The sequence below is a fragment of the Protopterus annectens genome, chromosome 4.part0 (genome assembly GCF_019279795.1).
Source record: "Protopterus annectens isolate FY-2018-M chromosome 4.part0, PAN1.0, whole genome shotgun sequence".
Taxonomy (NCBI): domain Eukaryota; kingdom Metazoa; phylum Chordata; order Ceratodontiformes; family Protopteridae; genus Protopterus; species Protopterus annectens.
This window is the reverse complement of record NC_056733.1, coordinates 653,720,021-653,733,556: the sequence shown is the minus strand read 5'-3', so window position 1 is coordinate 653,733,556 and position 13,536 is coordinate 653,720,021. Positions and strand designations below refer to the sequence as shown.

Sequence of the window (13,536 nt, the reverse complement as noted above, 5' to 3'; positions counted from 1 at the left end):
GGAAAGTGAATGCTCTGTCTTTCAGCTGGAAAACCCTATCAGTCTATGCCCCCCCCCACCTCTGCCTCTGCTCTCCAAAGTACTACTAAAAATCAAACAGGACAAACTAAGGATGATATTGCTTGCTCCAGACTGGCCACTCCATCACTGGTACTTCCTTCTCCGCAGTGTGTCACAGTTATCCCCATGGCACCTGCCTCAGACTCCTTCCCTGTTGTCTCAGCAGGAGAACCAGATTCTGCACCCTCAGCTTCTAACACTGAATCTTGCAGCCTGGCTAATTACATAATCTCTCCTTTACCATCCCTCAGTAAACCTGTGATGGATATCATTTTAGAGACAAGGAGGCCTAGCACTAAAAATCCTATGTTGAAAAATGGAAAAGTTTCTGTGCCTGGAACCAATCTCAAGGGATAAGCACAGCAGCGCTCAATTTACCTCAGATTATACAATACTTAACTGAGATGCTTCACAAGGGTCTGTATTTTTCCTCCATTAAAATCCACGCTTCAGCCATTTCAGCTCATTATAACACAGAACCCCCCCCCCCCCCTTCTTTCACTCACTGCTCAAGCAGTTCCTCAGAGGGACCAAAAATTTGAGACCACCCAGGAGAGCTCCAACCCCAGTCTGAGACCTTAACTTTGTTTTGGAGAAACTCACTCTACCTCCTTTCGAGCCAGCTGCTACTGCAGACTTAAAATTTCTTTCTTGGAAAACAGCTTTCTTTTTAGCAATCACTTCAGCTAGAAGAGTATCTGAATTACAGGCCCTTATGGCAGTGGAGCCTTTCATGAGGGTGTCCCTCAGAACCAATCCATCCTTCATGCCCAATGTGGTATCCAGTGTGGCTCTTAATCAGTCCATTTATTTGCCAACCTTCTTTCCCAATCCACAGAACAAAGGGGAACGGATACTGTATTCCTTAGATGTGCACAGACAACTCAGATTCTACTTGGACAGGACTAAGCCTCAAAGGAAATCTGAACAACTGCTGGTAGCATTTGCTGCAGGGACAGAGAAGAAGGCTATTTCAAAGCAAACCATTTCTAAATGGATAGGCCATTGCATTCATTTCTGCTATAAGCACCATGGAAAACCTATCCCCCAAGGGATCAGACCTCACTCCACCAGGGCTGCATCTACCTCTACAGCCTTTCTCAGAGGCGTCCCTACCAGGACATCCTAGAAGCTGCTACTTGGAGTTCTGTACATACTTTCACCAAGCATTATCATTTGCCAATTTTCTCTAAATCCAGAGCTGGCTTTGCCACTGCAGTCTTGCAGGGCCTTATAGCTGGTCCTAATGCTATCTAAATTCCTCCTCTCAACCATAGCTTTGGGAATCTACGCAAATGTAATGAATGCAGCAGTGAAACACGAAGAGCATAGTACAGTTTTGTACACTTACCATAAATGCAGATGTTCGAGTGTATTCACTGTTGCAGTCCTGGTTACCCTCTCTCCAGCCCCCTAACTTCTTTTGGCTATACCTCTACTTTCCTTTACTATGCTTAAAAGCCTTTTTGGTGTATTTGCTTTTTTGTTGGAGGTATATCATTATACTTTTATATTTAATTGTTCCCCATTAGGGGGGCACCTGACATCTAGGGCAAGAAAAACTGATGTAATGGCGTCGGCTGCATGCTTTATACCCCTGATGACTTGACATCATGGAAGAAGGGACAGCAACCGATGCAGGACCCAAGACTTTGCATATGTGTGATGTATGACACACATAAAATTTGAAGGCTTTTAGTATACTGGTTGGCCATTGAGCTGTCCTTGGCAGGAGGTCGGTTCTGTGAAGAATATTGCAACTGTGAAAAGAAGAGCATCTACTGTAATTTTACACAACTGTACTCTCTCATCTGGCATGCATAATGAAATGTGCGCACACAAGAAGGAGAGTGTAGGCTGTCCCACACTGATATGGATGCTCATGTTAGCCACCAGGGTGAGACAGCCATATTAGAAACATCCCCACAGTTCACATCCCAGATAGAGGGGAAACTGTATTTTTTGGGGGGGTGGGGGGGGGCTTGCACAGTGTTAATTCCCAGCTCATGAAAAAGCTCACTTAAAAAACTCCTTTAAGGGCAAGGGATTCTTGTATCTAATCGCTTGCCATATAGCTGCAATGCTGGGTTGGCAACACTAATATTTAAGTGAGAATCTTTCCCTTTTCCTTTGACGTGAGAAAATCTCAGAGTTAAGTAGGAGGTACCAGGGGCGGGTCTATATTAGAATAGCGAAGAGGCGTTTAATCAAACGCCTGTTCGTCGATACATAAACAGCGAACGCACTAAAGTGCGAACGCTCAAAACAGCGATATCTTTCCCTGGGAAAGAAATCGCTTGGCCTTCCCCATGTGTTTGCCCCTTTCCCCACTGTAGTGCGATCTCGGAGTTGGTATATTTAGTTAGGGGGGGTGGGGGCACAGCCCCCCACGTTGGGAGGTGTGGGGGCGAAGCCCACCACATTGTAATGTTTGAAAGTGTGTGTGTTTGTGTGTTAGTGCTACCAATTTCTTTCCCAGGGAAAGAAATCGGTGTTCTGAGCATTTGTGCTTTAGTGCGTTCGCTGTTTATGTGTCGGCGAAGAAGCATTCGATTAAAAGTCTCTTTGCTATTTTGATGTAGACCCCCAGGGACATAGGGTATATTACCCCATGTGTTGGAAAAGACATTTCAGATGTCAGGCTTGGTTATTTTTTTCAGGCTAATCTTCAGCCTTGTAGTTTTTGATAAGATGTCCTAGATCCGGATAAAGTAGTGTTTTGGTTCATCTAAATTTTAATGTCTGTTTTCTTAGATCAGTACATTATATTTTATGGCTTCAGTAATGTGCAATGGCAAAATTTAGAGGTAATTTACTTTCTTTTTTTTTCTTTAATTACAGCCCTAAAACCAGGGACTGTGCTTATATCAGTGACCCAGAGAATGGAGTGGTGGATTCAGATATTGGGCTGGAAAAACTTCGAGATGTGATTGCACAGTGCATCTTGCCTCAGGACGGTAAGAACTGTAACTTAAATATTATGGTATGCTAAGCTGAAAGCTGCCAAGAAAGCTACATGAGATATGGCTTCCAGGCCAGAAAATCAGTCATTCTTTTACAAATGCTGTGTTTATAGAAACTATATGTTTATGCTTATTTGTGTTTTTGCATAGGTTCATAGGTTCATACTAGGCTATCTGCCCTGGGGCAATTATAAGCCTAGCCCGATTCTGTATGGCTTACGCCACCCCTTGATTTGAGTATACTGTGCCCTTTTTAAGGTTTAGTTTACTGTGCCTCTGTCCAATAGTGACACGGGAGTAATCCCAGGGACAAACCTACGATCCCCCATCCACCTATCGAGATTATTCTTGAAGGGATTCAGTGAGGTGCTCTGCCTCACATGAACTGGAATTCTATTCCAGAGCGAAGGGAGCCTCTGGGTTATGAACCTGTCCCTCCAGCAAGTTTTGTTTATTTCTGTGCTGAGGTTCAAGTCCCTCGAGCGTGTGGCTCTAAGGGATTTAGATTTACTGAGGTGGAGCATGTCCATTAATTCTGGATTTGACATAGCTTTGTATGTCAGGCATAGTTCGCCTCGAAGTAGGCGGTATGCAACTGAGTAGAGCTGGAGTTTTTTTAACCGAGCAGCATATGGCATCTGTTTGAGACCCTTGATCCTCTTGGTGAGATACTTTTGGGGTCTTTCTAATTGCTGCAGGTGTCGGGTAAGGTACATCCCAAAAGGGGCATTGTATTCTATGATGGGCCTGATGAGGGATGAATAAAGGGGCACGATTACCTCTCTTGATCTAGATGTGAAACCCTTCGTGATGAGGTGGGCTATGTAGAAGGTCTTTCTAACCACTTTGGCAATATGGTTTTCAAAGGAGAGATTGCTATCAACTTGGGTCCCCAGGTCCCTAATAAATTTCTCTAAACTTAATGGGTTTCCGTCTATGTGGTAATTTGTGGGCACATTGTTTTTGCCAAGGGGTATGACTATACATTTTTTGGCATTTAGCTTTAAACCATGGCGCTGGCACCAGTTATCTGTCTCTGTGAGACCTTTTTGAAGGATGTTTGTGTCAGCTGGAGAGTTGATTATGGCGCCCAGTTTGCAGTCGTCTGCGAACTTGGTGAGCCATAGTCCTCCCATGTTTGCCTGTACCTCGGAAAAGTATATACCGAACAAGAGTGGTCCCAGGACAGAACCCTGTGGGATGCCACTTGTGACCGCTTTTGAGTTGGACATGGCTCCAGCAACTCTCACTCTGTGGGTTCTGTCTTTGAGCCAGTTTGCGACCCATCTTGTGACATAGGGGTTTATATTTAAGCTGGATAGCTTATCTATGATGCCCGAGTGGGGTATTGTGTCAAATGCCTTTGCAAGGTCCAGATAGGCTGTGTGGACTACCTTCCCTTCATCTATGGCTTTGGTGACTGTTTCGAAGAAGTCAACCAGGTTCAAAAGGCAGGATCTGCCCTTGACAAAGCCGAACTGGGTAGGATCTAGTGTCTGTAGGTCCCCAATGTCTTTGTTTATGAGCTCCATGATGATCCTCTCCATAGCCTTGCAGACTAAGCTAGTCAGGCTGATGGGCGATAGTTTCAGGGTCCGTAGAGGCTCCACCTTTGTGGAGTGGGACCACTGTAGCTGTACGCCATTCTGTGGGCACATATCCTGTAGTGAGGCTGAGATTGTATAGCTGTTTTATTTGAGGGATTAGTTCCTCTTGGAGTTCATGTAGGACGCAACCTGGGACACCATCTGGTCCCATGGAAGCAGTGTTTTTGCTTTGGAGAGGGCAGCCTTCACCTGAGCATCAGAGATGTTTGGTAGGCAGCCCTCTGCCGGGATAGATACTTGCTCTTTTGGGGGGAAGGGGGTGGAGAAGTTTGCACTGAACCTGTCTGCCAGGATATTGGCGATGTCTGTGGGTTCAGTGTATTTTTTGTCGTTTAGAATCAGCTCAGAACAAGTCTGGGAGTTGCATCCCAGGTTTCTAACATAACTGAAAAAAGCCTTATGATTGTCTTTGGTGTCCTGTGCAATTTTTCTCTCGAAGCTGGCCTAATTTTTTGCTAGTACTGATCAGTAGTACTTGCATCTTAAAGGGATACTTGCTTCTCTCCCTATCTGTATGATGTGCTGTGTTTTAGATACCCCACTGTGTGGAAAAATTATTGTGAAGTGAGGGCTTTGAATTGAATACATGGAGGCCGAGTTCCCTTTTGCACAGTGTGTGATTGAACATATTTACATATTTTTGCTTCTGTACAGCATGTCATATCCTGTTTCATTTGAACTATCCTTCAACTAGCAGTCCTTGAGACACTTTCTCTGCAGTGCTTCAAGGGTCTCCTCTCAGTTTTCTGCAGATCCTTTCTAATTGGTAATATCTGACAATATCTTCTTGAAGGAAAGGTCAGCCCTTTCTACCTTAGGTCTTTCCTACCGTTCGACAGAAGGTGATTTTTCAGGTAGATCACTGTTGCAGTCGAATTCTTAATCAATGGAAATTAGCTAAAAGTGGAATGTCCGCTTGACCTACCCAACTCCCAGAACTTTGTGATGTTATGTGCTAATTCATTGCCTAAATGAGGACACTTGCCTGTGTACCTGGATAAAAGAGGTGGTTGTTCTGCTCCATTGTGTGGCAGGCATGTGCACATCTTAGTGAGAAAGTTAACAAGTTGTTTGGTCCAGACTCCACCCTAGAACTGCTCTTCTTTTAAATCTATGAAGGACAAGTGCCTCTTTGAGGAAATTTTGTTTCTAAACTTAAGATGTTTTTGTCAGTCTCACATTTATTCTCATTGATGGGTTGGATCAGATGTATCGTATCTGTCTCGGCAAAAGCTCAAGGTCTTCAGCAAAGCTTGTGTACATCCTTCCCTACCCATAATGCAGTTCCTTAACTTCTTCAGATCTCATTTGCCGTGCTATGAGAAGGATCTTCTAGCAAGCTCTGGGCTAAGTTTATTATTATTATTTGTATCTTTATCTTTTAGATAAACCCTTTTTCCCTTTAAGAATTACTGCCTATCAACTTTCCCTTAGATTTGTTTATACTTTTCCTGTCAGTTATCCTTTTTGGGATTTTAGTTAGCTTCCTTTTAAGTTAGAGGACTTCTAACCCTCACCTGCTGCTTAAGTTAGATGGTGTTTTTTCTTTTATTCCCATTCCCTTTAATCTTTGCTGTTGTAGTTAAACTTATTTGTAGTTTTTAGGTAGTTTTCTTCACCCCATTCCTAGTTAGCTTCTGTTTTAGTTAGAGGGCGTCTAACTGTCCATTTCAGTTAGAGAACCCCCCCCCCCCTCGCTCTTATTAAAAAAAAAAAAAAAACTTCTTATTTCTTACTTTTCTATATAGTTTGGTAGTTGGAGAGTGGAGAGTGCACAGGTTATTGCTCCTACAAACATATCTCAAAAGGAAGGAAAGCCTCTTAGCTTTAACAGGAGTGGCCTTAGGTCAACTGGTGCCCTAGGCAAAAGTGCACCACGGCACCCCCCCCCCACCACACCACCCAGTGCCTCCATCCTGGTCTACCTACACCAAATAAATACTGGAAAAGTGCCCCTACTAAAGCGGCGCCCTAGGCGGCTGCCTAGTTGGCCTATGCCTAAGGCCGGCTATGAGCTTTAAAAAAACATCAGCAATGTGGGAAGAAGATCCCCCTCTGTTTGCCACACCTTTAATCAGAGAGCGCTCTTGGAGCATAAAGGCAAGCTGATCTTGAAGGGGTTATTGAAAACCCCATTTTCTTAGGCTATTTCCCCTGTTTCTTCTTCAAAGTCTGTGAAGTCATAAAAGGCGGTGAAACGTCCTTCTTTGGCTCGAAATCTTCTTCGGAACTGAAACCAAACAGCCAAAACTGACCACTCCAACTGAACCTTTGGAGCAGGTAGAAACAACAGCATCTGAGACTTCATCGGAGCAGAAAGAACCACCGGCTCCAAAGTCAACTACTTCTGAACCTTTCTTTCCGAAATCCTTCTTGCCTTCAGAGTTTTGATATTGGTGTCAATCTCCTTCCTTGGAGCCGATCCCTTCTCGGCTCCTTTCTCTGTTTCTGACTAGATTCAGGTCTCCTACACTTTCTTACCCAGTCAATCAAGAATATGTCTGATAAAGACGTGGATAGGATAGTGCAGAGGTTCCTAAAGACACCTGATTTGGTCAAGTTACTTTTGGATCCAAGCCCAAAGGAGTCGGATCTGACACAACCTTCCCCATTGGTGCTTGCTCTTCATCCAATCCATCCTGCGGTTTCGGAGCAGGAAGATTCTGACATCCAGCTTGTGTCGATATTGGGTCCAGGACCCATTGGATGTCGGATCAGATATCTGCCCGAGCGTTTCTGCTCAATCTCTGGGAGCCGATGCTCTTTGGTTGGGTCCTCGGAGCCAGCTTGGATCTTCACGGATCTGATCCTGCCTCTCGGGGCCTTGGAGCAGATGAGTTCAGCTCCTACCTCAGCTTCGGAGACGCTGTCCTCTGCTCCAGAATTTCACCCGGTTCCAACAACTTTTGTCAGGTTTGGGGATTTAGTTCTTCCGAGTGGGGGTAGTCTGCCTTCGAAGTCATGAGGAGGGTGATGACTACCCCCCCCCCAGTCTAAGACATAGACTTTGTCGGATCTTCTTCCCTCACCAGCACAGGTGTCTTTGCCTACACCCATCCTCAGGACTGCAGAGATCCCAGGCCTCAGGATGTCCCTCAGAAGTCTCCCCTCTCTTCCGAAACTTTCCCAGAATACCCCACTGCGGAAGTCCCTCAGAAGAGAACATGCAAGAGGAAGCATCTCAACTCCCCAGAGGGAGTCCATCGTGTCCAATACTGACCTCGATGAAGCAGAAAGGTCCCCACGGTTACCTCTTGAGGACAGCTCCTTTGGAGACATCCTGGAAATTTTAAAACAGAGAGGTGACTGGCATTCTGCCTCCCCTTTGGCCGAGGATTCTGTATGCCTGAAGGCCTTTGGATCTCACCCTTCAACATCTTGGGTGACCCCTCCTTCCAATGAGCTTATTGAGTTAATCTTTCGGAAGGCTTCAGAGACCCCAGATTCTATAGAACCCACTACTAGAAAGCCAGACAAATATATTACAGCCCCAAAGGATCAGACGTTGCTAACCAAAGGTGTAGCAGTTGATGCCATATTCATGGTGGCGGCCACGAAAAAGGAACTTTCCGAGTCCAGTTCTTCCATCCATTCTCCTAATAAGGATTCCAGGACAATGGATAGATATGGGAAATATATTTTCGTTGTCTGCCTTTACCTTACAATCACTGAACTACCTTACCCATTTCACTAGAGTACAGACTGCACTACAGTAGACTTCTAGACTACAGAGGGACCTGCTAAAGGAACATTCAGACTCCCTCCAAGGGAGCTTGATACCCTCAGTTCGGTTGTCAACTCGTCCATGAGGCTCATTACATATGCAACAGATGGAGCGAGTAGAGCGGCAGGTTCACGCATCTATATCAGGAGGCAGGCCTGGATGCACCTTTGTGATTTCATGGAGCCCTTCAAGTCTTTCTTCATTCACACTCCCTTTGGCTTATCCCTCTTTGGGCCTAAGTAAAAGAAGCGCTGACCAAGTTTGAATAGGAAGATAAGACCTTGTCTGCTGTTGGAGTACATTTTTCCACACCTACCATTTTCTAAGGGTCAGAGAGGTAGCGGAAAGATGTGGTTCAAGAAATCACAGAGGTCTTACCACGACACATAAGGTGGAGGTTCCCCCAGGAGCAGAGGTGGGAACAATAATGGAAGACACCACCCTCGCAGCAGAAGAGGCCTGCTGAGTCAAGGCTCCAGTGGATATTTCTTTAGCAGAGCCTGATTGCTTACCTCTGGAGGCAGTCAGGAGGCAATTGTCTGTGCACCTTGAAACCCGGCAAAAAATAGCGAAAGACAAATGGGTGCAGGTTGTAATGTCCTTGGGATATATAATTCCCTTCTCCTTCCCCACTCCCTTAAACAAATCCGTTCCAGATGTTCCACCCAGTCAAAAGGAGCAAGCAATATTAAAAATTCAAAATTTGCTAAGAAAAAGAGTTATCCAGGAAGTCCCCGCAGACCAGAGAGGATCCAGAACGTACTCAAGATTCATTTTAGTTCCAAAGAAAATGGGACTGGAGACCAATCTTGGATCTCTGCAAACTGAACAAATCTGTGAAAAAAGACCAAGTTCCAGATGGTGACACTGCAGTACTTCTACCACATTTGAATGTAAAGGTGATCCAGAAGGTTCTTGCGCTTCTGGCTAGGAGCCAGTCACTTCCAGTTTCGAGTTTTGCCCTTTGGTCTCACTACAGCCCCCAGGGTGTTCACCAGTTGCATGGCAGTAGTGGCGGCTCAACTGAGAAGCCGAGGATTCCGGGTATTTCTGTATCTAGACGACTGGCTTATATGACTGCCCTGACCAGGCATCTTCTGCTACAAGCCCGGGACTATACACTTCAACTTTGTTCCTTCCTGTGCATTACCATAAATTATGACAAATCGGCTCTAGAGCCTTGTCAAAACTTAATATTTGTTAGGAGCACAGATAAATACAACTACATTGATAGCAAGACTCCCTCACGACAGAGTTCACGATCTCTGCCTTCTTGTGAAACTGTTAATCAGGAAGACACGAGCATCTGCAAAACTAGTTCATCAGCTTCTGGGAAAGATTGCAGCATCTGTAGTACTTATTCCCCAGCTCGCCTGCTTATGAGCATACTTCAATGGGTAGTTTCCACACAGTGGTCAATCCTAGATTCCTGCAAAAACGATCTCTAGTGTTGGATTCACTGTCCTTTAGTACCTCAAGGCCATCCTTTCATCCTCCCTCAACCCCAAGCCATGGTGACCACAGACGCTTCCCAGATTGGGGGGGGGGGGGCATTATCAATGCCCTTAGTGTTGCAGGCATTTTGGGACACTCTCCCTCTAGGAACGATAACAATTCAGTCAGACATGTCAATAGTGTGGTACATAAACAAGGAGGAACCAGATTTTACCCCCTTTGTCGAGAAGCTCTAAGGATTTGGCAATGGGCAACAGCCTCCAACCATTTTCTGATTGCAATGCACATCTCGGGCAAGTCAAACAGACAAATTGAGCAGAGCATATTATGGCTGCACGAGTGGTCCCTCAGTCAGGAAGTCGTGGAAGAGATTTTCTGGAAATGGAGCTAGCCTTGCTGCAATCTCATTTCATCACCCGCCAGTGCCAAATGCAGCAACTACTTTGCCCTGATCCCTCCTATGGAGGATTCACCAAGGGATGCACTTGTTCATAATTGGCCTCCGGGACTCCTCTATGCTTTCCCTCCATTTCCCCTGATTCCCAAGTTTTTACAGAAAGCAAGTCTGTTGGAGACTATGATAATCCTGATTGCCCCCTATTGACCTAATCAGATCTGGTTTCCCTTCCTTCAGACTCATCTTGTGGACGAACCATGGATTCTGAACGCTGCTCCAGACCTTCTGACTCACCCATCGGGAAAGGTACGTCTCAGCCTACAGAACCTCAAATTGACAGCTTGGCTGCTCCAGTTCCCATAATTGTCAGGTTTCCTCTCCTTTCCTCCCTAGTCAAAAATATTTTGTTGTCTTCCCATAAACCTTCTACACGAAGATTGTACAAGAGTAAGTGGAACAGGTTTGTATTATAGGCAAGTGATAATCAGATCCCTTTTCTGCATCCATACATTCTATCCTGGAATTTTTAGTGAAACTTTTTCACGAGGGAGCTGCTGTTTCTACTATTAAGGTTCAGCTGGCAGCAATTTCAAATTTTCATGTGGGAGAAAATGGTTCTACGATTATGTCGCACAGGCTCTGTAAAGCCTTTTGAAAGGAACAATGATGATAAGACCCCCATACAAAAATCCATCTCCCCTGGGATCTGAATTTCATATTGACAAACATTGTGTGTCCTCCCTTTGATCCTTCAAACACATGTAATTTAAAATTTCTATCTTGGAAACACTCTTTTTAGTGGCCATTACCTCAGCTAGAAGAGTTTTAGAGTTACAAGCCTTGTCTGTCAAGCCCTCATACCTGTTTTTTCATAAATATATAGTTTCTTTACCCACTAAACCTGCCTTTCTTCCAAAAGTTGTGTTGGAAAGTAACCTAAACTACTCTATTGAGCTGCCAGTTTTCTTCCCAAATTACCAAAAAAAAAGGTGAATACTCTTTGCATCTTCTAGATGCACATAGACAGTTGCGTTTTTACTTGCACAAAACTTCAAAATTTAGGAAATCAGATCAGCTCTTTATAACCTAGTCTGAGATTAGAAAGGGCTAACCAGTTTCAAAAGTTACTTTATTTAGATGGCTCACATTTTGTATATCCTACATCTACAACTCTAAGAACAGAACTCCTCCTTTCCCTGTTAAGGCTCATTCCACCAAGTCAATAGCTACATCTACAGCTTTCCAAGCAAGGTTATCCATGGATAACATTTATGCTGCAGCTACTTGGGCAAAACCCCATACCTTTATTACTCATTACAAACTGGATTTGGCCTCCATGGGTAGAGGCACTTTTGGTTCTATGGTTCTGAGGTATATTGTCCCTTGAGCCACCCAAGAATCAGGTTGCTTGGGACCCAGTCCCATCAGTGAGAATGAAGGCGAGATTGACAACAACACATAAAGAAGTTATGTACTTACCATAACCTTCCATGTGTGTTGTGTATCTCAAACTTTATTCTCACAACCCACAACCGGGTTCCTATTGGAACATCGAAATTTCAATTGTTCGAATCACTAAAGGTCAACCTTTAATGATAAAACAACTGAAACTTCGAAAACTTCAAAATAAGCATAAAAAAAAGAAAAGAAAAAGTAAAGCGTGTAGGCAGGGGGGAAAGCCCCCTTGTACCCCCACACCCCCCGCTACTTAAATATACCAACTCTGAGATCGCGCTACAGTGTAGGAAAGGGAAATCTTCCCTTTCCACACCGTAGTGCATTAAAATGCAATCTCGGAGTTGGTATATTTAAGTAGCCTGGGGTGTGGGGGTGCAGGGGGGCTTGCTCCCCTGCTTTAACACGTCAGGGTAAGTTTCCTTTCTTTTCTTTCTCTTTTTTTTTAATTTCGACGTTACGGAACTTCGATCATATGGTGTCGACCATATGGTATTCGAAGTTCTGTAACTTCGAGTTTGTAATAGGCAACCCCCACACCCACCATGTCCTCTTCCTATACTCCTGGTAGACTGAGTAGTTATTGTAATGATGGATTTCCATAGCCTCAGAAATACTGCCTTTGGCACATTTATATAATATATATATATATATATATATATATATATATATATATATATATATATATATATACACTTTAGGTTTTAATCCATATGAAAGAAGATTTTGCTCATTTGTATGATTCCATGATGGGCAAACAAGATCTGAGGAAGCTTGGGGAACTGCATTATTGGTAAGGAAGGATGCCCATGAGCTTTGCTGAAGACCTCGAGCTTTTGGAAAGGCCGAGATGGATCCGACCCATCAGGGAGAATAAAGGTCGAGATGAACAACACACATGGAATGTTATGGTAAATACATAACTTCTTTGTTTGATCATCATTAGTGCTTGTGCTTCTGCTGAGGGTGCTGCAGAAGGTGAGGCTAGAGAGAAATCTTTATTAATTCTGGTGACCATCTGTTGTCCCAGCAGTACTAGTTATCCTTGATGATCTAGCTGGGAAAGGAACCACCACTCAGCTTACTGTTGACCGTCGACCTGCTCATGCAGAAGTTTGGTACCCTGGTACTTCTGGCTATATAGCGGCTTAGAATAACTGCCTGGATGATCAAGCACTGATTCCTCTGATAAGCCTTTTGTTTGAGGATGTTCTCAAAATTATAAAGGGGCGAAAGAGTCCAGGCAAGAAGGTCTTTCCTGGCAAAATGGTGAAGATTTCCCATCTGGTGCAAATGAAAAGGCCAGGACTCATCCCTGGCAGGATTACCTATGGAGGTTTCACAGGTGTCATTTTTTCTTTTTCTTTTTCTTTTTTTTTTTTTTTGAGCAGGATCATCCTATTCTTAAGTTGAAGTACTTGTGGCTGCCATCTTGGCCTGCTTTACATTGTATCTGCCCTTAGCAAACGGTTTGTCAGAAAGGATCTCCTCAGGAGGGCTGTCCTTCCTTAGTGGGATCTGAGCTTTGCCTTGGAAGAACTTGACCTTCAAACTTTTTGAACCTGCAGCCTCAATCTGATTGAAATTTGTATAGTAAAAGTCAACTTTGTTGCTGGTTGTCACTTTAAGTGAATTTCAGACAAGTCCTTTTGTGTAAGAAGGCATTCATAGTGTTCCATAAGAAGGGGATCAGGCTTAGAACTATTATCTCTTTTACTCTAGAGTTAGGTTTGGAATGTTGTGTGTCAGACAGGCTTCCACTGGTCTTTTTTCCCATACCTTAGAATAGAAGGCAAAGAACTTTGCTTATGTTGGATGTACATGGACAACTGAGATGCTTCTTAGGACAAAAGGGTTTAAGTAGATGGATTAACC

The 13,536-nt window shown here is 44.1% G+C and overlaps 1 protein-coding gene across 1 annotated transcript in view; it reads left to right on the top strand.

Moving 5' to 3' along the window:
* MAPKAPK5 (MAPK activated protein kinase 5) overlaps nt 1-13,536 on the top strand; it is a 1,432,063-nt gene that overhangs the window by 1,258,785 nt on the left and 159,742 nt on the right. The window contains exon 12 of the mRNA XM_044068618.1: nt 2,902-3,017. Coding sequence (XP_043924553.1) covers nt 2,902-3,017 — 116 coding nt within the window. The remainder of the gene's footprint in view (nt 1-2,901; nt 3,018-13,536) is intronic.